Below are 24,378 nucleotides of genomic sequence, written 5' to 3' on the forward strand. Positions count from 1 at the left end.
TAGCTCAGCATGCTTATTTTATATGGTTTACAGAAGGTTTCAGAGGTTGGTTTCCTTTCATGCTAGCTGCTTTTCTTATTCACATCCAGCGCTGGTTTTTTACCTATATTATTCTAAAATGAACCTGCTCTCTTGGACATTTCTGCAAACATTGTTTTTTTGTGATATTCTACCCCATTAATAACACAAAATAATAATTATTTTATCCTTCTGATTTTTTATTGGAGTTAGGAGGGCTAGACATAAAATAGCTCTTCTTGTATTACATATTTTTGTATTTGGTAATGCTTAAAATTATTTGCATGTGTATACTACTTAAGCAAATGCTGCCACCAAGTGTTGTAAAAGAAGTATTGCATGACATTACAATACAGTACAATTCTACCACATTTAACACAGACTCTATTCCTTGTTATTCAGTACTATATAAATACTAGTTAAAACATATAATCAGTAACAGTCAGGTGACATGTTTTTCAAGGTTAGGTAAGTACACAAAATTGCAGATACCAAGCGTAATATGTTATTCTTTTGAAATAAGATGTTTGTTTTGAATTGCCTTTTTTCTGCATTAAACATTTGCAGGGGAAATAGCTGTTTTTTTGCATTTGTGATAATGTTGTGATACTTCTCTAAAGGCCTTAAAAAAAAAAAAAAAAGATTGGTGTCCATTTGAGAGATTTCTCATCATTGCCTGTCCATACTGGAAGTGAGAGTCTCCCCAACAGGAAAACCTGACAGCGGCCTTAACCCTTTCTCATTCTATCGAGAACTAAAGATAATAAATATATATAATTGAGAAAAATTGGTTTTAATTGGAGATCTCCCCCAAAGTACTTGTTTTGGATGGGTTCACTATTACTATGTGAAATAAGTTTATTTGTAAATAAAAACATTTAAAACATTTTGTAGGCCCAACAGCAGTTTGACACTAGCAAGCCATTCTGGACCCTGAGATTGGTCAGTGAGACAAGTGAGGCAGAGACACTGGAAGTCAAGAAAGACACAGAGCGCATAGATGAAATAAGAGCCATGAAACAAGCATGGGAGGCAGCAGAACCAGGTCGTGCCGTCAAGGTAACCTCTCATTAAAATACAAAAATGGCTAGAATAATTTCAGAACACATTCTGTTTAATATAGCATGCTTCTTTCATCATGAATCTAACCCCACTGTATCTGCAGGCCTTGCAGTCACGCCTGCAGTATGTGAATAAGTACATACAGAAACCCAGCACTGAAGCTGTAGAAGATGTTGTCCAGGACAGCCAAAATGTTACTGTAGAGGAAGGTAAGCTCTACACCACCACATATTACTACCATTTATAAAAAAAAGTCTGCTTTTCTCATTTTGTCTTAGATCATCTAATATTTTTAGCATTTTCTGCTGTTTCCATTGGAAATGCATGACCCTATAATGACACGCTCCTATGTGCCTAAATTCTGTATTCATGTTTCCACCACTGGCTTTATATATTTTAACTTTGTTGGATCCATGTAGCTAAAAGTAAACATGAAAGAAGGACCTGGTAAAACCAGGGCTTTTTTCTCAGATAATAGGTGCAGGTGCTCCCCCCTTCCAAGTCACAATAGCCCCTCTAGCACACCCCAGTACCCCCTGCCATTATGCCATTATACAGTGCTGGAGGTGCTACTCCTCCACCACCGTAAAAATATCAAAGGAAAACTTCCATAGTGTAACACTGTATTTATTAGGTGAACAGATACTGCAAGGGAGAGGAAAGAGGACTGGGTCAAGGGAGCCTATGGGTGACGCCACCATTCCCAGAATTCTGAGTGATCAGCAATTCTTAATTTTGATCGATCAGATTATGAGTTTACATGATATGACCTATAACAATCACACAGTAAATTATGATTGTATCTTACCTATTGATCAAAATCCACTTCCACTGTGTGACATATAAATCAAATGGGTTGTTGACTATAGATCGATTGGAAAAGAAAGGGATCATTTATCAAAGCGCATATGGCTACCATTTACTATTAGAAACTGACTGAAGAGTATCTAAGAATAAATTTCTTAGGGTCCAGGCATCTGTCAGTTTTCCTTTGCAGTTTTCTGTCATAAGGGGCGATGTGATGCACATGTTAGCACATCACAAATCTTGCTTGTTTTTTTCTAAACGTTGTTTGAAGTGTCACAAAGTGACATTTTATTCATGCATCCACACGGCAGCATGGTGCAGTGCTGTGGCATCAGGTACATTCTGGTGCCCTGCAGTAAAATACTACATTTTACCACCTGTTAAACTGTAAATCTAAATTCATAATTTGGCACTTATAGGACTTATATTATATTTATGGCAAGCTTGTAAATATTTGGTTTTATGATTAATTATAATTCATATTAACCCCCCCTGGTGGTATTAACGAGTGTAGCTTGGGGTTAACTTTCAGTACCAAAAGCGGTAACCCCGAGCTACACTCGGGATTACCCTGCAGCGTTGCTCAGGGATTCCCTCTTGCACTTACCTTGTCCTTCACTCCCGTGATGTCCCTCCTGCAGCGTCCCTACTGCCGGCATCCGTCTTCCGGGTTCTGTTCCCTGCGAGCGTCAGGATGTATGGGATGTACGGGTGACGGAACCGGCGGGAAATTAAAAATTTTTAAAAGGGACATTCACTCAATACACTAAAATCTCATAGTATGACATTATTGTATCAAACCATTTCACATACATTTTGTCCCTAGTGCTTTGTCCTGTGCCCTGCCTGCATTTTTACTGTTCTTTCTGCCTGGAAACTGAGAAACGTCCATGGCGTCCAAAAAGCGTCCCTTTAGGTCAAAAGTGGTTTTAGACCAGCTAGAGAACAGCGATAGTAAATTAGAACCACTTGCAGAATTGAGTGATAATGATTTGTGGGGAAATTCGTCATCAGACACTGAAAACGATTTTGCGACTAAGCTCAGTGATGTGCGAATTTGGCGCTCTATTTCAAATTTCAGTGTTTTTGGTTTGATTACATTATTGAATTAAATGTAGTATTATTTTTTATGATTATTTATTATATTATAATTTATGATTTCGTGTTTCAAATTTTATCATACCCGAGATGTTTACTAGACTCTTGTTCAGACAGATTTCAGTGAGTTATTCCTAAAAATTACAGGCCTACAATAAAAAAATGACATATTTCCATGCAAAAAAAGTTACCGCTTTGAGCACAGAAATATTGACATAATCAGACCGCTAGGGAGGTTAAAATGTGTTATTGGCCTTGAACAAGTGATAGTTTTGAATTCTTCAGTTATAGCTGAGCCATAAAAATTAACTAGCTGGAAGCTGAGTATTTAGGATATTTCTGTAGATGGGCATAGTTGGTTAAAAGATCTCTGGTGTAGAGTGTCATGGGAGTCAGAAGTGTACCAAAATAGGATTAGTATGAAATAGTATATTCTAGTAGTATCTGTGTGTATTTAATTTATGTTTTATAAGTTGGTAATATTACATAAGTAGATTTTTGGTTATACAACATTATTGAGATATTATGTTGTAAAGATAGATTCTTAGTTATACTGTCCTTCGAACAGAGAAACTGGTCACATAAGTAGGCTGATGCAACATTGTCATCTTTAACTTATGAAGTTTTAGGTCAAGAAGAGAGTGTTACATATGGGCTTTTCAATCAAAAGACAATATACTATATGTAGTATCCCCTCCCCTCAATGAAATTGCTCTAATAAGCAGAATTGTTTGCCACACAACTATACAAGGTTCTGAGTTATGAGAATTATGATGCCACATGTAACATAAAAAGACATTCTAAGAGATGTAAAGGGTCACAAAACACCTACATACACACGTCCGTCCATTCACACACATACAGACACACAAACACTCACAAGCAAGGCAGGAAGACACATTTCTATGGTTATTCACATACTGACAAGCTTAAACAGGTGCATTCTCTTAGAGACCTAAGATCACGTCACTTCCTTCTTGTTGCTCAGACTCATGCTGCATTAAGCAGACAAAAAGCACATGGCAGGACATCCATGACTCTAAGCTTGACACATCTTTATAACATCTGTCTTAATATTTTTGTTTTACCTATACTGAACTGTTATTTATGTTACATTTCACATTGTTATTTGAATCCATTGTGATACAATAAAATCACACTTTATTTTTACTTTGCCACAGAATAATTTACACCACCTCTGAACTGCATTGCAGTGTGAACAGGCACATAGTAAACAACTGTTTTCTATATGCCCTAGGGCAGTGGTGGGCAACTGCGGCCCTCCAGCTGTCATGGAACTACATGTCCCATGAGGTATTGAAAGGCTGACAGTTGCATCATGACTCGCAGAGGCATGATGGGACTTGTAGTTCCACAACAGCTGGAGGGCCACAGTTTGCCCACCTCTGCCCTAGGCTGACCTGCTTTGATCTAGTGCAGGAAAATGCAGGTTACCGCAATGAGTAAGGATTTGTAAAAACTTTAACATCCATGGTCTAAGCACAGTTGCACTTTCAACCCCTTAAAAGTTGTAAGTAAACAACATTAGACCACCAAGATGTCTCCTAGATTGTAAGCTCGAAAGAGTAGGGCCCTCTAATTCCTCGTGTGCTGTTTGTAGTTGCTGTACTGTTTCATGTATTGTATCCCCCTCTATTGTACAGCGCTGAGCAAACTCTTTGGCGCTATATAAACTCGATGTAATAATAATAATAATGTCACCTCACAATGCATGACTATGATGCATTACGCCAAACAGTGAAAGGGTTGCCAAAAAATCAGCAAATTTTGATAAACTGTAGCAACATGTCATTAGGTGGTGTTTGCTCATGCCTAGTAATAAGAAAGGAGTCCCCAGTTTTCACAGCTCTTTTGTAAACGATATAACTCCCCCATTTATATCAACACAATCTGTAGTTACAAGTAATATGCTTTTCAATTTTGGGCACCAATTCACAAAAAGCACATTGGGGAACTAGAGAAATTACAGATAAGGGCCACCAAACTGATAAGAGGCATGGAGGAGCTCAGCTATGAGGAAAGATTAGAGGAACTGAATTTATTCTCTCTTGAGAAGAGGAGATTAAGGGGGGATATGATCAACATGTATAGATACATCAGTGGTTCATATAGTGAACTCGGTGTAGAGTTATTCCCCCTGAGGTCATCACAGAGGACACTCTTTACATCTGGAGTAAAATAATCTCCAAATATGGAAAGGCTTCTTCACAGTAAGAGCTGTGAAAATGTGGAATAGTTTCCCGCAAGAGTTTGTTCTGGCCAGCTCAGTGGATTGCTTTAAAGAAGTCCTGGATTCTTTTTTGGATACACAGAATATAACTGGATACTAACATTTATAGGTAAAGTTGATCCAGGAACTATCCAATTGCCTCTCAGAGGATCAGGAAGGATTTTTTTCCCCTGCAGTAGCAAATTGGATCATGCTTTGCTGGGTTTTTTGCCTTCCTCTAGATCAACTGTTGGTATAGGATTATAACTTTTTTTTTTTTGTTGAACTGGATGGACTTTTGTCTTTTTTCAGCCACACTAACTGTGTAAGTACCGATAAAACATGAAGGCTGCTTTATTTAATTTTCAACATTGCAGATTTCAGTAATTTTTTTAGGATTTTTTTTAATACCAAATAGGTTTTCAGACATTTTGCTGCATTTCCCAGCACAACCAAGATGCATAATATACATGAGGAAATCTCTATTTTAAACTGAACTGGTTGCCATTAGTGCACTGAGTTGCAGCACATTAGTAAAGAAAGTCATGCATGCTGCTTTTCTAAGCCACTGTTGACCTGGATTTTGCCATTCAAGTCAATTGAATGGAATCTTTCAGCAACACAGTGCAACTAAAACACGTCAATGAACATTGTGGTGTACACAAGCCCTTATATTACTTTTGTATTGTATGTGAAACAGATGATAAAAGTGCCGTGGAGCTACAAAAATAGCCAAAAAGAAATTCAGAGATTTTCTTGCCCAGTAATTCATACCACCAAAAACCTATAACCTAAAGTTTGTGTTGGTTTCTACATGTGCTTGCTGCTCATTTCAAAAACGGGTAAATGTCAGATCCTCTCTTTTTACTGGACAAGAGATCTGAACGTACTTAGCTGCAGCTCACCATAGGCATAGATGTGCATTCACAATCCAACCTTCTCATAAGGGTTGCTCTACTACTTCAACAGGTAAGCTGGGGTTAATTTACTAAAGGATGAGTTCGCTCTTAAAGCAAATTTGCCCCAGAGCTAAGTGAATGTGGCAAAAATTCACTTTTCAAAGAATACACAATCATGTGTAGCTGTTGTATAATATAAGACTGTTTATCTGCTCAACAATAGCTGCTCTGTGTAGAAGTTTAAGGACACCTAGTAAAGCAAATGGAAACTGTGCTATAAACACCAATTTGAGTTCACATTCAGCTCTGCATGGAGTAAATCAGCATTTAGTGATGACTTAAAAACAATAAAACAACGTTGAAAAAAAAGCATTGCTATGGGCTTTTCGTGGCCATACCACTGCAGGACACATACACAAAGCACAGTAAAATATCAAAGTCATCTTAGCAGCCCCAGCCTTTATTTTATGCATGGGCTGTAAAATGCATGCCACAATGTGCAGAGTACAGCAGAAAGTGATATCTGCTATCTAGTATATATATCCCTCTTAGGCTGTTTTCAAACTGATCCATTTTACTTTTGTATTAAAAAAAGTGGAAGAAAAACACGTGACTATGTAATCCTATGGAACTCTTCACACTGACCTGTTGTGGGTCAGCTGTGTTAAGTACAATCCTGCATTTTTGGTGCAGGTTTGATGCGGTAAAAAAAAAACCTGCACCTCCCCAATGAAACACATGCAACATTAAGTCACATGCCCTGTGTAAAACGCACAACAAATACAGTAAAAATATGCCAAAGATGCATAAAAAAATTAATGTGCGTTTTTAGCACATTTTTGTGAAAGTAGCTTTACCCTGTTACCCATATGTTACGATGCCCTGGGGCACCAGACTAGCAAACATTCAAGTTTCAATATAATAATTTATAATATATTATCAATTTAATAGGAGCGTGTTACTTTAATATATGCAATCTATTATGTTTATTTTGTATTACCCTGTGTCAAGTGTCAAACGCTAAATAAGTCATTGTAAAATAATAATTCTACTTATTATTAATTATTTGCAGTGCTGCCAAATTCAGAGGAGGAAAATGTGTTCTCAAATCCACTTGCTCCCAATAAACAAGAGCCCTTTGATTTAACACCTTTTATTAGGTAAGTTATATATATATTATTTATAATCCTTAAATATTAAATATTGTGAATAGAGGTGACCCGTTCAAACTGTAATTTATGATCTTTGGCTTTGCATTTTTCATTCTATGAATGTTAACAACTGATAAATCTACTGCTACAGAGCTGTAATAAGTGTTCAAAAAACAGATATTCTCAAATCCAGCAAGGTGAAATTCCAATAATGTAGGGAATTCAAGTCCAGCTCTGGGCAAAATAAAATGTTTTCCCTTGCAATGGGGTTGTGCCTGCACTACAAAGGTCACCTTATTCTTGGCTTTATCGCCAAAAGACACTCCTCCACGATCCAGCGGTGGACTGTTTCTTTCATCCTTACATCAAGATGCAGGTCTACGGAGCCTGCTCTGGGCCTGATGATGTCAGGAACAGTCCACGACTCAAGACCATTTGAGCATGGGGGTGTAGAAGTTGCAGGGACCAACCAGTATTGTAGAGGGAGGAATGGAGGATCATTTCATCTGTTTCCTAGAAAAAAAATCAGCGATTAACCTTTGCAGTGCGGGTATACTTTTTTTTTCCTGGAGTTCAGCTATAAGTGCAGTGTGCAAATTGTACTCACCCAAAATGTGGAGCTATCATTAAAAATCACACTTTCCAAAAATCATTAGGTCACATGTTAGTGCTATTAACACACACTATTATCTGGGGATAAAAGCAACTTTTTTGTCATGAAAGAATAGAAAAGTTCCAAGCTCCATCAAGTTACCTTAAGCCTAGGCAAAAGATCACATGGTTTTCAGCTTCCAGGAGCCTTGTGAGTCTCTTGGTTGGGAACACACACAGGGGTTGATTTACTAAAAGTGGAGATTGCAAAATCTGGTGCAGCTCTGCTTAGAAACCAATCAGCTTCCAGTTTTTTTTGTCAAAACTTAACAGAGAAGTATGGGAATTGGAAAAACAAGAAAAATCATACTGAGATAGTTACAGCACCAATCCCAGCTGCAGGTGTCCCCCACCAGCTATACCCTGAGAAATGAGCAACATAGCTGATTGCTCAGTTCTTTCTCTCTGGTCTTAGCAGAGAGTGGTGACTGTCAATCACGGGCTCACTGTTCTGCTCCTCCAGTGCTCACTGGAGCACTGAGCTGTGGAGGTGACGAGGGGGACTGGCTCAGGCTCTCAGCGGCATACTGAGAGGCTGAGCTGGCTGCCAGTTCAAGTATCTGGGTGGATCCTGGCTGTAAAGGTGCGAGCCTGGACCAGCTGAGTGACGTCAGCCAACAGTGTGCTTTATACTGACCTGGAAATGGGTCGCAAGAGTGCAAAACAAGGAGAAGGAGAATAGGAGAAGTGTAGCCAAAATAGTTTTGGCATTACTGTAACTGAAAAAGCTGAAGTTAGAAGCTGATTGGCTAACCATTATAATGAAGCAAGAAACTGTCAGAAGTGGATTGTACCACATTAACTGCTTCAGCTCCGCCCCGTAGCAGAAATACTGCTACAGGGCGGCAGCTGTGCGCAAAATCACATGTATATATATGTGATTTTGCATTTTGTCAATCACCCGATGATTGCCGAGGATCTCCGACAGGGGGGCTGTTAGTAAACAACTCCCAAAACCACTGTAATGGTTATAACCACGGTTATAAGGGCGAAGGAATACCGGCCACCAGGACCGCTTTGCATACTGGGATAGTCTCAAAAAGCGAGTGTGACTTACCTAGAGATAGGTGGTCATGAAATGACGGTGAGTTTACATCTATGTGGGGCACCGGTGTGAACACATTCAGCATGGAGTATCACCGCTAAAGATACAGCACCGTTGTACCAATTATTCATATGTTGAGACTGAATATTAATATTGTATTTGAATTCTGACCAAATTTTAGTGGTCTTGAATGCAAGGCGAGACCATCCCTCACCTATAAAGCAAATTGGAAGCTTTAACGAGATTGATTTACTAAAGGCAAATAGACTGTGCACTTTGCTACTGCAGTTGCACTCATTTTCCCCAGGGCTTAGTGAGTGTGGTAAAGCTTAATTTTGTAAAGAATACCTAATCAGGTGCAAGGAAATAAAAAAATAAGCAAAACATTATACTTGCTTGCACATGATTGGATAATGGAAATCAGCAGAGCTTCCCCACATTCACTAAGCCCTAAGGAAAATGAGTGCAAATGCATCTGCAAAATGCACAGTCTTTTTGCCTTTAGTAAATCAACCCCAATGCAATTTCCTACATGGAGGGAATTCTAATGACCCCAGCTTACAGCAGTTGTCAAACAAAGTCTTCCAAAGTGCAGAAATTAAAGGCCACAGATGGCCTATAGTTCTAGTGGTAGCCCAAGTTATTTCCACAATCATGGGCCCTGCTGTTGAAATGTTTTCTGTACAAAACATTATTCCTTCTCTTATTCCAGAAAAACAAAGCCAGAACCAACCTTAAGAGATGAGTGTGTCATCCAGCAACAAGCACTGCAAAAAGCAGAGGAGATCCGACAGTTCAGGCAGTTAAGGGAAGAGGTTCTACAGCATAGGAACCAAGAGAAAAATGCACGAAATTCGCTGAAGCAGAAAGTGCTCCAAATGTATGAAGAGTTACAGGTAAAGCACAATGTATTTCAATTAACCTAGGCTCACATTTGGATTTTATGGCAGATCAATAGTAATCATTAAAGGAAAGCTCCAAAACATGGAACACACAAAACTCTGTAATAAATATTAACCTGCTCTTTCATGCTTTGTACTCACTGTTTAGAAGAAACATCCTTTGTTTGACCCATGGTAGTACATTAAGCCTTTTTGAGAACACATTCTACATTTGTGTATTTAGCACAGCAAACCAGGAATTGCTACAGTTTAATCTAGTAGAAATCATTTTCCATCTCAACCTGCAAAGCTCAAGTCAAAACCTATTTGGTCAAGTTTTATAAAGAATAAAAAAGTGTAGAACCCTCTAGTGGTGCTAGAGAGTTAGGAAAATGTAATGGCTCAGTAGCTGGAGTGAGCATGTCTGAGTAGGTGTCAAGCTCAGGTTAGGCTGGATGACTCAGCAGGTTAGGCTTCTATCACCTCCCTCTGGTTCTGGAGGTCCATGGAAGCTTCCCGAAACTAGTGGGCGGAGGGCTGAAGACCTGGATCTGCATATTCATGGAGTCTGACCATCCCAGGCAGGAGTTCCTGGCAGTGTGGGAAGACGGGCCCACAAATATGGAACAATCAGCCACCAAGGGGAGTCAGGTGGAAGAAGGATTACTGAAGGTGCTGCTGTGTAGCCTGGGAAAGGACCTTGGAGAAGGGGGTTTCTGCCTCCAGGCTGGAGGCTGGGGGAAAGGAAGCTGACATAGGGAGCTCCACCACCCTACAGTGAGGTCAGAAACTGGCTCAGTGAGAGACCCGAAAGCACTTTACCCAGAGCTACAGGATTCAACGACAGTGTGAGGACCTCTACACCCCTGGGGACTACAGGAGAGAAAGCTACTAGGTGCAGTACTTAACCTTTTACCCTTGAGACAGTGTTGCATGCCCATTTTGGAATCTTGTTTCAGGATATTCTTCAAAAGAAAGCCAGGTGAATGGGCATTCCCTGTTCTGTCTCTCCAATCTAAGCATTGATAGTGTGATCTCTGTATCTTACAGTTGTGATGAGATAGCGATAACTTCAACCTTAGCTGGATACCACAGTCAGTGACTCAATCGCTAAGACATCTTGTAGATCTTATGAAGTTTATTCCATAAACTGAGAGAATCTTACAACAATGAACATTCGATAGGTCAAAAGAGCATAATGTGATCTACTTCATGACATGAGGCTAGAAGCTGCAATGCATTTCTGGGAAAGGGGGAGGGCTATCTATACAGCATTAACTAAACCAAAGGAAAGGGAGGAGCAGAAACAAAATATAGAACCACTTAAAGGCATATGACAGTCAATATGATAGTCATGTGAAACATGACATTCCCTATCTGAGGTCTCAAGAGATTTCACCTAGACGGGACCAGGTGCTCCCCACAGAGACTGTGCTGTTGATTTATTAGAAAGTTCAGGATCTACCTTTTTGTACAGAAGTAGGAAGTTTGTCCTCAGAGTTGTTACTGCAAGTCAAGTTAGGACATCCCATATACCCCTAAGCCCTATCCAACTTTTATTCCCAAATAAAACAACAAAAACAAACTCATGGACTGATTACTGACTCGGAGTGGAAGTTGGAAAATGTGTGTTGCCTGGCTGTACAGGATATAGAGGACCCGATACTCAGCAGCTCCTTCGTGGGTGAGTGCTAGAAAAGAAAAATCTAAGAAAATCCAAATGCGGGGTGTTTTAGAGCTAGTTTACTATAATTACATATAAAATGTTGAACTTTTAATACGTATATTTTCATAGATGTAGGGAGGGTAAAGAAAGGGGAATTTTTTTTAATGTTTTAGGTATCAGGGTGTTTTGAACTATGATGTTAGAGGCCTTTTTAAAAAAATTTTCAACCCCTTGTTGACTAAGGGTAAAACAAATCTTAAAGTGTTACTAAAGGCAGATTATTTTATAAAAATAACAAACGGTTATACTCACCTGCTCTGTACAATAGCATTGCACAGAGCAGCCCCGATCCTCCTCTTCTCGGGTCCTGTGCTGGTGATCTTGGTTCCTCCTCTTCTTTGTGTGTCCCTATAGCAAGCTGTTTGCTATAAGGACACATGGTGTGTTCTCGCTCCTGACCTTAGTATCTACAAAGTCGGCTCCATAGACACACACACCAGGACTTAGCTCCCTCCCCCCACTTCCTCTTCACTGCATTTGATTGACAGCAGCAAGAGCCAATTTCTCCTACTGCTGTTTGAGTTTCTGTGTGAAGAGGAAGAGAGGAGAGAAGAGATGCAGACGTGCACAGCGCTCATCTCTTCTCCCCTTTCTTCACCTTTACACATGGAAGGGGGATTACAGGGAAACCTTAATTCAAGCAATGCAATAAAGTAGTTCTAAAAGCTCCAGTTTTTTTACCTTCAGGTATTCTTTGCATGAAGGTAAAAAAAACCTTCTGTGTGTAGTAGCCCCCCCCCCCCCCCAACACTTACCTGAGCCCCATCCTGATCCAGTGATGTCCACGAAAGCCTCGGTTCTCCGGGAACTCTCACTCCTGATTGGCTGAGTCAATCACAGTCAGTGAGCCATTCCGGAGAGGGAGGGGTTGAGCCGAGCCATGGTTCTGTGTGTGAAAGGACATGCAGAGATGCTGTTTGGGAGTACGCCTGCTCAGGAGTGCGCTTGCTTGGGGCCCCCCATAGCAAGCTGCTATGGAGGGAGGGGCCAGGAGCATCAGCGAGGAACCTGAGAAGAGGCAGATTGCGGCTGCCTTGTGCAAAATCACTGCACAGAGCAGGTAAGTATGACATGTTTGTTATTTTAAAAAAAAAGCAAGACTTTAGTATCACTTTAAGGTAAAAAACGTTTTTATATTTAGTATCATTTTAAGTCTTGGTACTTTCTAGTCTATATCCTTGTGACATAGCAGAAGATGCAGACTAGGATTAGCTCTATGCAAACTCTCCGCTAAAATGGATGCTCAAAATATGTGATTGTTTGACTCTGTGTTATTGGCATGGTGGTCTGGAGTTTGTTTTTTTTTGTAGATCAACTTTTGAGGTTGCAATTAGACCTGCAGAGGGATTGTTATTTGACTCAGCATTGTCATTTTGACTTTGTGACAACAGATAGTTTTAATTGTCAACCATTCTACCTGACATGTCAACTCTTTTGTCAAATACAAAACCAAATAGAAAAAAAAAAAAAGAATTAGAAAAAAGTAACAGCACATTTAAATCCTGCAGACAGTACTGAAGGATCACATCAGGTGAACTGCTGGTGGAGCAGTTTTCTATAATTCACATGCCTCTGCTGCTTTTCTTTACTAACTAATCTTCCAGCAGAGGGCCATGCTTCGTGTATGTCTTTTCAAATAGAGGCAAATGGTGCTAGGGCTGATGATACTGTGATCCCATATTTGTAATTTCCCCTGTGTGTAAATAAGGATTGGAATTATCTAGTATCTGCCCCTTTGTAGTTTTCTGCAGGCAGCCTGCATTGCTTGGACCTGTAGGGTCCCACAGGTCTGCTCTCTGTACAGATTAATCATCACAGTGATGATGTCACTGCAATTTATGCAAGGGAATAACTGAGTTTGCAAAGTGAAGTACCTGTATATCATTGTGGTTATTAAGATATATATGTAAATTACGTTTTGTGCCAGGAGTTCAGCTTTAGCCTTACACTTTTAAATTCTCTTTAAATTCTCTAAAATCTTCATTACTATAAAACAGATGCATGGTCTACATCAACTCTGTAACTACCGTATATGTAACTATAGTGAGAAAGCTGGGGCAGCTTCTCTGTGGTCCATGCACAGCCATGTCCTGTACAGCAAAATAGCAGCCCAGCTTACAAACAACTCCCAAGTGCCCTCTCTGAGTTCCAGAGCTGCTTCATCATGAACCTTCAAGTTCTTGACAGGCAGTAATAGAGCTGTGTAGTGTCTGTGTAGCTGTCAAATTACTCTTTCGAAGGCTGTGGAGGAAAGCTAAAGCATCAGTTTCAACTGAAAAAACGAGAACCTCTTTTTTTGAAGAATAAACCAAAATTTTCTGTGCTTGCACATTTATCTATGGGCACTAATTTATCAGCTGTATAAATACCTGAAATGCTACAATATATACACTGCTCAAAAAAATTAAAGGAACACTTTTTAATCAGATTATAGCATCAAGTCAATTAAACTCTTGGGATATTGATCTGGTCAGTTAAGTAGCAGAGGGGGTTGTTAATCAGTTTCAGCTGCTTTGGTGTTAATGAAGTTAACAGGTGCACTAGATGGGCAACAATGAGATGACCCCCATAACAGGAATGGTTTTACAGGTGGAGGGCATTTTTTTCCCTTCTCATCTTTTCTGACTGTTTTTCACTAGTTTTGCATTTGACTAGGTGCAGTGTCACTACTGGTAGCATGAGGCGATACCTGAACTCTACAGAGGTTGCATAGGCAGTCCAACTCCTCCAGGATTGCACATCAAAAAGTGTCATTGCCAGAAGGTATGCTGTATCTCCCAGCACAGTCTCAAGAGCATGTAAGAGATTTCAGGAGACCGTTACTCTAGGAGAGCTGGACTGGGCCATAGAAGGTCCTTAACCCATCAGCAGGACCGGTATCTGCTGCTTTGTGTAAGGAGGAACAGAATGAACATTGCCAGAGCCCTACAAAATGACTTCCAGCAGGCCACTGGTGTGAATGTCTCTGACCAAACAATCAGAAACAGACTTCATGAGGGTGGCCTGAGGGCCTGATGTCTTCTAGTAGGCCCTGTGCTCACTGCCCGGCACCATAGAGCTTGATTGGCATTTGCCATTGAACACCAGAATTGGCAGCTCAACCACTGACGCCTTGTGCTTTTCACAAATGAGAGCCCAGAGCACATGTAACAGTCGTGAATGGGTCTGGAGAAGCCATGGAGAACATTATGCTGCATGTAACATCATTCAGCATTACCTTTTTGGTGGTGGGTCAGTGATGGTCTGGGGAGGCATATCCATGGAGGGACGCACAGACCTCTACAGGCTAAACAATGGCACCCTGACTGCTATTGGGTATCGGGATGAAATCCTTGGACCCAATGTCAGACCCTACGCTGGTGCAGTGGGTACTGGGTTCCTCCTGGTGCATGACAATGCCCAGCCTCATGTGGCAAGAGTATGCAGGCAGTTTCTGGAGGATGAAGGAATTGATACCATTGAATGGCCCCCACGCTCACCTGACCTAAATCCAGTAGAACACCTCTGGGATATCATGTTTCAGTCCTTTTGCGCTGCCAGGTTGCACCTCAGACTGTCCAGGAGCTCAGTGATGCCCTGGTCCAGATCTGAGAGGAGATACCCCAGGACACCATCCATTGTCCCATTAGGAGCATGCCATTGTCAGGCATGCATACAAGCACGTGGGGGCCATACAAACTACTGAGTACCATTGTCAGTTGCTGCAATGAAATTTTAGCAAAATGGACTAGCCTGTTGCATAATTTTTTCACTTTGATTATTGGGGTGTCTTTGAATTCAGTCTTCTGTAGGTTGATCATTTTCATTTACATCAAATGATGGGACATCCTTACATTGCTAACACATTATCCAGTCCATATCAGTATAGATATCCAGCATGATATTTTCCCCATTGAGATCTGATGTGTTTTCGAAGTGCTCCTTTAATTTTTTTGAGCAGTATATACTGTATATATATATATATATATATATACACACACACACTCACAGAGTTCCCAGTTGTGCCAAATGTAATGTGCTATACTGGTAAGATATCTACACTCGCTGGCCAACTTATTAGGTACACCTGTTCAATTGCTTGGTAACGCTAATTGCTAATCAGCCAATCACATGGCAGCAACTAGATGTTGTGAAGACGACTTGCTGAAGTTTAAATTGAGCATCAGAATGGGGAAGAAATGGGATTTAAGTCACTTTGAATGTGGCATGGTTGTGCCAGACGGGCTGGTCTGAGTATTTCAAAGACTGCTGATCTACTGGGATTTTCACGCACAACCATCTCTAGGGAAATCGAGGCTCATCAGACCAGGCAATGTTTTTCCAGTTTTCAAAGTGTTCCTAGGGGAGAGAGGGGGTAAGAGAGAGAGGGGGTAGTAAGAGAGAGAGAGGGAAGTAAGAGAGGGAGGAGGTGAGAGGGGAGTAAGAGAGAGAGGGTGAGAGAGAGAAGGGGTAAGAGAGGAGGGAGTAGGAGAGAGACGGGAGTAAGAGAGAGGAGGTGAGAGAGAGGAGGGGTAGGAGAGAGGGGTAAGAGAGAGGAGGGGTTTAGAGAGGAGTGAGGAGGGTTAAGAGAGAGGGGGGGGGGGGGTGAGAAAAAAACCGAGAGGTGGGTAAGAGGGCAAGAGAGAGGGAGGGGGTGAGAGAGAGGTGGGTAAGTGGGGGGTGAGATAGAGAGAAGGGGTGAGAGGAGGGGAAGGGGGAGAGAGGGGAGGGTGAGAGAGAAGGGGTGAGAAAGAGGGGGATAAAAGAGAGAAAGTGGGGTAAGAGGGGAGGGTGAGAGAAAGGTGGTGAGAGGGAGAAATGGGAGTAAGAGAGAGAGGGGGTAGAAGAGAGAGGGGGGTAAGAGAGATAAGGGGTTAGAGAGAGGGAGTGAGGAGGGTTAAGAGAAAGGGGGGTGAGAGACTGAGAGGTGGGTAAGAGGGAAAGAGAGAGGGAGGGGTGAGAGAGAGGTGCTAAGTGGGGGGGTGAGAGAGGGGGAGAGAGAGGGCGTGAGAAACGGGGATAAGTAAAAGAGGGGGTGAGAGAGAAGGGGATGAAAGAGAGAGGGTGAGGAAGAGAGAGGGGAGTAAGATAAAGAGGTGGTGAGAGAGAAGGGGAGTAAGAGAGGGGAGTAAGAGAGAGAGAGGGAGAGAGAGAAGGGGTGAGAGAGAGGGGTAGGAGAGAGAGGGGGTGAGAAAGAGAGAGAAGGGAGGGGGGGTAGTAGAGAGAGGGGGTAGGAGAGAGAGAGAGGAGAGAGGGGGAGTAAGACAGAGAGGGGGTGAGAGAAAGAGAGAGAATGGGTGAGAGAGAGGGGGGTAGCAGAGAGAAGGGGGTGGGGTGAGAGAGAGAGAGAAAAGGGGTGGGAGAGCGGGGGTAGGAGAGAGGGGAGTAAAAGAGAGGGGGGAGAGGGAGAGAGGAGGTAAGGGCAAGAGGGGAGTAAGAGAGAGAGGGGGTGAGAGAGAGAGAGAGAAGGGGTGAGAGAGAAGGGGGTGGAAGAGAAAAGGGGGGGGAAAGGGTGGGGGGTGAGAGGGACAGAAGGAGTGAGAGAAAGGGGGAGTAAGAGATAGAGGGGGTGAAAGGGAGAAAGGAAGGGTGGGAGAGTGAGGGAGGTAAGAGAGAGAGGGGGTGAGCAGGAGAAGGGGTGAATGGGAGGGGGGTAGGAGAGAGAGATAAGAAAGAGAGAGAAGGGAGAGAGAAGGGGGTGGGGGTGAGAGTTTCATCCTCTGAGAACTTGGCTTTGTTTCAGTAATCCTTAAGAATTCACTATCAGCCGAAGTGGTGCCTCTTATCCTGTGGGTAGCATCTAACAAGAGCTGCTACCTGCAGCACGGCTGATGAGCGGATGCTAATTCAATGAAAACTGTACATTCCCAGGAACCCCACCTCCCCTCCCCAACCCACGCCCCACCCCACAACCCATGCCTCACCCCACAACCCATGCCTCGTTCCACTCCTCAGCTATACGATGTACACAGATGATACTGTACACTGGAGGAGAAGACAGTGACACTTTGTATGTTTCTATGTCCGTGACACACGTGAACACACGCTGGCAGTTTAGCAATTCTTACAGTGCAGTTCCCGGGAAAAAGAGATGACTGGACAATTAACCCAGAATCTTGACAAGTGTGCTCTCATGGGGCCCCCTACTGGCCATGGGCCCTTGGGTAGTGGCCGAATGGTCAGTCTGCCCCTAATACACTGTTTCTGGGACATATAGGATTTTAATTTGGTAACAAATATCAACACATATATTTTATTTCCTCAGACCTTATTGTGAACAAATAGAAAAAAAAATGTGTTTTCTATATTTTACACCTGTTCTTTTTTGCTGGGTGGAATGTTTATGCACTATTATAACTTTAAAGTATACAGTGAGGAACAGAAGTATTTGAACACCCTGCGATTTTGCAAGTTCTCCCACTTAGAAATCATGGAGGGGTCTGAAATTCACATTGTAGGTGCATTCCCACTCTGAGAGACAGAATTTTAAAAAAAATTCAGGAAATCACATTGTATGATTTTTAAAGAATTTATTTGTTTTGCACTGCTGAACATAAGTATTTGAACACCTAAGAAACAGCAAGAATTCTGGCTCTCAAATTCCTGTTACTGTGCCTTTAAAAAGTCCACCTCTACTCCACTCAATCTAACTTAGTAGCACCTGTCTGAGCTTTTTAAAGACACCTGTCTACCCCACAGTCAGTCAGGCGCCAACTACTACCATGGGCAAGACCAAAGAGCTGTCAAAAGACACCAGAGACAAAATTGTGGACCTCCACAAGGCTGGAAAGGGCTATGGGGCAATTGCCAAGCAGCTTGGTTAAAATAGATCAACTGTTGGAGCAATTGTTAGAAAATGAAAGAGGCTAAAGACGACTGTCAGTCTCCCTCGGACTGGGGCTCCATGCAAGATCTCACCTCGTGGGGTATCACTGATGATAAGAAAGGTGAGGAACCAGCCCAGAACTACAAGGGAGGAGCTGTTCAATTATATGAAGAGAGCTGGGACCACAGTTTCAAAGGTCACTGTCGGTAGAACACTACGCCGTCATGGTTTCAAATCATGCATTGCACGGAAGGTTCCCCTGCTCAAGTCATCACATGTCCAGGCCCATCTGAAGTTTGCCAATGACCATCTGGATGATCCAGAGGAGGCATGGGAGAAAGTCATGTGGTCAGATGAGACCAAAGTAGAACTTTTTGGTCTAAACTTCACTTGTCGTGTTTGGAGGAAAAAGAAGGATGAGTTGCATCCCAAGAACATCATCCCTACTGTGAAGCATGGGGGTGGTAACATCATGCTTTGGGGGTGCTTTTCTTCTAAGGGGACAGGACGACTGCACTGTATTAAGGAGAGGATGAATGGGGCCATTTATTGTGAGATTTTGAACAACAACCTCCTTCCCTCAGTCAGAGCATTGAATATGGGTCGTGGCTGGGTCTTCCAACATGACAACAACCCAAAGCACACAGCCAGGATAACCAAGGAGTGGCTCCGTAAGAAGCATATCAAGGTTCTGGAGTGGCCTAGCCAGTCTCCAGACCTAAATCTAATAGAACATCTTTGGAGGGAGCTGAAACTCCGTGTTGCTCAGCGACAGCCCCGAAACCTGACAGATCTAGAGGAGATCTGTGTGGAGGAGTGGGCCAAAATCCCTGTTGCAGTGTGTGCAAACCTGGTCAAGAACTACAGGAAACATTTGACCTCTGTAATTGCAAACAAAGGCTTCTGTACCAAATATTAACACTGATTTTCTCAGGTGTTCAAATACTTATGTTCAGCAGTGCAAGACAAATACATTCTTAAATAATCATACAATGTGATTTCCTGATTTTTTTTTAAATTCTGTCTCTCAGAGTGGGAATGCACCTACAATGTGAATTTCAGACCCCTCCATGATTTCTAAGTGGGAGAACTTGCAAAATCGCAGGGTGTTCAAATACTTCTGTTCCTCACTGTATGTGCATCAGTTTAAAATAGAAATGAAAAGCAAAACGTGTGTGTATATATATACAGTCAGGTCCATAAATATTGGGACATCGACACAATTCTAACATTTTTGGCTCTATACACTACCACAATGGATTTGAAATGAAAGGAACAAGATGTGCTTTAACTGAAGACTGTCAGCTTTAATTTGAGGGTATTTACATCCAAATCAGGTGAACGGTGTAGGAATTACAACAGTTTGCATATGTGCCTCCCACTTATTAAGGGACCAAAAGTAATGGGACAATTGGCTTCTCAGCCGTTCCATGGCCAGGTGTGTGTTATTTCCTCATTATCCCAATTACAATGAGCAGATAAAAGGTCCAGAGTTCATTTCAAGTGTGCTATTTGCATTTGGAATCTGTTGCTGTCAACTCTCAAGATGAGATCCAAAGAGCTGTCACTATCAGTGAAGCAAGCCATCGTTAGGCTGAAAAAACAAAACAAACCCATCAGAGAGATAGCAAAAACATTAGGCGTGGCCAAAACAACTGTTTGGAACATTCTTAAAAAGAAGGAACGCACCGGTTGGCTCAACAACACCAAAAGACCTGGAAGACCACGGAAAACAACTGTGGTGGATGACTGAAGAATTCTTTCCCTGGTGAAGAAAACACCCTTCACAACAGTTGGCCAGATCAAGAACACTCTCCAGGAGGTAGGTGTATGTGTGTCAAAGTCAATAATCAAGAGAAGACTTCACCAGAGTGAATACAGAAGGTTCACCACAAGATGTAAACCATTGGTGAGCCTCAAAAACAGGAAGGCCAGATTAGAGTTTGCCAAACGACATCTAAAAAAGCCTTCAAAGTTCTGGAACAACATCCTATGGACAGATGAGACCAAGATCAACTTGTACCAGAGTGATGGGAAGAGAGAGTATGGAGAAGGAAAGGAACTGCTCATGATCCTAAGCATACCACCTCATCAGTGAAGCATGGTGGTGGTAGTGTCATGGCGTGGGCATGTATGGCTGCCAGTGGAACTGGTTCTCTTGTATTTATTGATGATGTGACTGCTGACAAAAGCAGCAGGATGAATTCTGAAGTGTTTCGGGAATATTATCTGCTCATATTCAGCCAAATGCTTCACAACTCATTGGACGCCGCTTCACAGTGCAGATGGACAATGACCCAAAGCATACTGCAAAAGCAACCAAAGAGTTTTTTAAGGGAAAAAAGTGGAATGTTATGCAATGGCCAAGTCAATCACCTGACCTGAATCTGATTGAGCATGCATTTCACTTGCTGAAGACAAAACTGAAGGGAAAATGCCCCAAGAACAAGCAGGAACTGAAGACAGTTGCAGTAGAGGCCTGGCAGAGCATCACCAGGGATGAAACCCAGCGTCTGGTGATGTCTATGCGTTCCAGACTTCAGGCTGTAATTGACTGCAAAGGATTTGCAACCAAGTATTAAAAAGTGAAAGTTTGATTTATGATTATTATTCTGTCCCATTACTTTTGGTCCCTTAATAAGTGGGAGGCACATATGCAAACTGTTGTAATTCCTACACCGTTCACCTGATTTGGATGTAAATACCCTCAAATTAAAGCTGACAGTCTGCAGTTAAAGCACATCTTGTTCGTTTCATTTCAAATCCATTGTGGTGGTGTATAGAGCTAAAAATGTTAGAATTGTGTCGATGTCCCAATATTTATGGACCTGACTGTATGTGTATATGCATATGTGTGTATATATGTATATATATACCTTAAGTATTTACAAGTGTGATCACATCATCTCTGTTCTCAGCTGCATAAGGTGGGTGTGGGGAGATACAGCATTACGCACATCTTTCCAGTGAATAGCTGTGCAGGGAGGCGTATCAGCACAGGTCTGGCCATTGGAGGGCAGGCAGCCAAAAAACTGACCACACTGGGATGGATGTGCTCTCACGCCTAGTGTGGTCATTCTTAGATAGGAAAGCAGGGGGATTGGCAGGATCACCAGGAATTTCACACAAAGTCAGCAATACAAAGAGAACAGGATACTTTTTAACACAAGTACATGATACAATGGACACATATCAGGAATATGAAATGTTGGGGTAACATACACTTTAACCACTTCCTGACCGCCTGATCTCAATGTACTGTGGCAGGGCGGCAGCTACAGGCAAAGCGAAGTACCTGTCTGGTGGACACAGCGGAATGAAGATCCCAGTGAACAGGACCCAGTGATCATGTGATTGCTATACGATCACATGATCACAATGTAAGCAAAGCTGTTATGAATCAATCTCAATTATAACAGCTCTGCTTCTCCTCCTAGTGAGCTGTGATTGTCCAACAGCTGTCACATGATACATGGAATCAATCACAGCACCCTGTACCACGTGTCCAGCTCCAGTCAATCACAGATCACTATCTTGAGCTGTCAAAATCTAACACATTTATGACAGTTCATGAATGAGTTAGGTTCATGACAGCAAGCTTTGCATTTCAGGAGAGATGATCTTTATTTCTCCTGCAAAGCAGTGTAAAAAAAAAAATCCCTGATCACCCCCCCCCCTACAGTAGTACAATATTACTGTAGTAACATATTGAGAATTTTTAGAATTTTTTTTTAAGGTTTTTTAATTGCTAACCGCTTACCCACATTTTGCGGGTGAGCAGCAGCTCTTGGCAAAGCAACGTAATCTTTCACCGCTTCCTGTTTTGGGGTGTGAACACACCTGCGCCCCCCGCTGCCCCCCGAGTTGGTTCAGGGAGAGAAGAGAGAACACAGCGCCGAGTTAAAGCACCACTACATTTTACACACACACGTTAGATTAGCACATTTAACCCTTTGATCGCCCCGTCACCCAACCAGTGCCATTAGTACAGTGTCAGTATATAAAATTTTTCACTGATCACTGCATTCCTGCTACATTTCTATGCCTATTTGATTTCATCTGCCAGATTTTGCTTTACTAGAGAAAAAGTGTTGATACTGTATTGCATGGAGCTCCAAAGACTGTATAAGGTATGTGCAGCATTCTGTAACTAACCATACTGGTTGCTAAAGGACAGCGGTGTCCAACTTAAAAATAGCTACATTGGTATCCACAAGTCAAGTGAAGGGCTAAATCAACTTCTTTTTTTTACAATTTCCAATTCAAAAATATTCTTATGTATTGCAGGGATAATAAAGTAAAAGAATAGTTGTGACAGACAGTACTACATAGCTGCAGTGGAATAAGCCAGCCACCCCTTCAAAAAATTAAAAAAACACTCTAGTATTACCACTATCCTAAAATTACAGTGCCTTGAAAAAGTATTCATACCCCTTGAAATTTTCCACATTTTGTTATGTTACAACCAAAAACGTAAATGTATATTATTGGGATCTTATGTGATAGACCAATACAAAGTGGCACATAATTGTGAAGTGGAAAGAAAATGATAAATGGTTTTTAAAACGTTTTGCAAATAAATATCTGAAAAGTGTGGCGTGCATTTGTATTCAGCCCCCCTGTCAATACTTTGTAGAACCATCTTTCTCTGCAATTACAGCTGCAAGTCTTTTTGGGTATGTCTCTACCAGCTTTGCACATCTAGACATTGAAAATTGTTTGCCCATTCTTCTTTGCAAAATAGCTCAAGCTTTGTCAGATTGGATGTAGAGCCTCTGTGAACAGCAAAATAAAATCCCAATAAAATAAAATACATTTGCGTTTTTGGTTGTAACATGACAAGGGGTACATATGAATACTTTTTCAAGGCACTGTAGTTGCAATTATTACTTCCTACAACTAATATGCCAAAACTAAAGATATTAAATGTTCATAACATACTGTAAAAGTCTATGACAACACACAAATTCATTACAAAGCTGCAGCAATTGGTCTCAATTCTGAGGTCAATCAAAACCACTGCACACCCAGAAGAACCCGGAACGATCTTACCGTTCAGATGGAATGAGCTCTAGATTATATTGAAACATTTTCTTTATCCAGATGCTTTATGTTTGTGTCAGAGATCTGTTCTCAATACACAGCTGTGGATTGTACCCGCAAAAGCACAGAAATGTGTACGTACTGTTCCCATCTGTGATTTGTGATCTTTAGATGTTGGTGCTCGATCCCAACCACTTGATCCAAAAATTCCACCTCCTCTGTTCCACAAGGCAAACAGTATACATAGGCTGCAAAGTAGATTAGGGCAACTGGGGAAGACTGAAACACAATGTGAAACAATTAGAAATTTATTGCACTTGCAATATCCACAAGTATAAGAGCATATAATAATCCTCATAAGAAGCCCAGCTGCTTCCCAGCCCAGGTTTGACCTTCCGGCTTGATACAGGGAATTAGAATCGGGGTCTGTTCATGAGGACACAAACATACAGCTTCTGGAATAGAAAACATTTTGGTAAAAGCTGGAGCTTGTTGCATCTGAGCTTCTCACAAGTAGTTGTGACTGACCTCAGGATCAAGACCAGTTGCTAAAGCCTGGTAATGAGTTTGTGTGTGGTCATTGGCTTTTAAGTTAAGGACAGGGGCGGATTGACAACTCATGGGGCCCCTGGGCAATAGGGGATCATGGGGCCCCTGTGTCCTTGCCCAAACTCAAAAAAGCCTATGAAAAAAGTACCAGGGGCATCTCATGGGGCCGCCTACTGACCCTGGGCCCTCGGGCAGTACCCGAGTTTCCAAATGGTCAGTCCACCCCTGGTTAAGGACATTTATTATGATTAGCTTTGGTGTATTAGTTTGTAGGAAGTAGTGGGTGCAACAGTTTTTACTGTGGTGGTAAAAACAGAGTGTTTTATAATACCAGGGTTAACCCACTTATAGGAAGCTCAATGTTCGTTGACCTCTCCACTGACCTGCCTAATGCCGCTGTATAACCCTATCAC

At 41.8% G+C, this 24,378-nt stretch overlaps 1 protein-coding gene across 1 annotated transcript in view; it reads left to right on the plus strand.

The window, feature by feature from the left end:
* The window catches only part of ADGB (androglobin), a 387,180-nt gene that overhangs the window by 357,154 nt on the left and 5,648 nt on the right, over positions 1-24,378 (plus strand). Inside the window, exons 31-34 of the mRNA XM_089694277.1 lie at positions 913-1,077; positions 1,184-1,289; positions 7,187-7,274; positions 9,674-9,857. Coding sequence (XP_089550403.1) covers positions 913-1,077; positions 1,184-1,289; positions 7,187-7,274; positions 9,674-9,857 — 543 coding nt within the window. The remainder of the gene's footprint in view (positions 1-912; positions 1,078-1,183; positions 1,290-7,186; positions 7,275-9,673; positions 9,858-24,378) is intronic.

Source organism: Staurois parvus, unplaced genomic scaffold (genome assembly GCF_062004578.1).
Source record: "Staurois parvus isolate SC_StPar_1 unplaced genomic scaffold, SC_StPar_1.0 ptg000657l, whole genome shotgun sequence".
Classification (NCBI taxonomy): Eukaryota; Metazoa; Chordata; class Amphibia; order Anura; family Ranidae; genus Staurois; species Staurois parvus.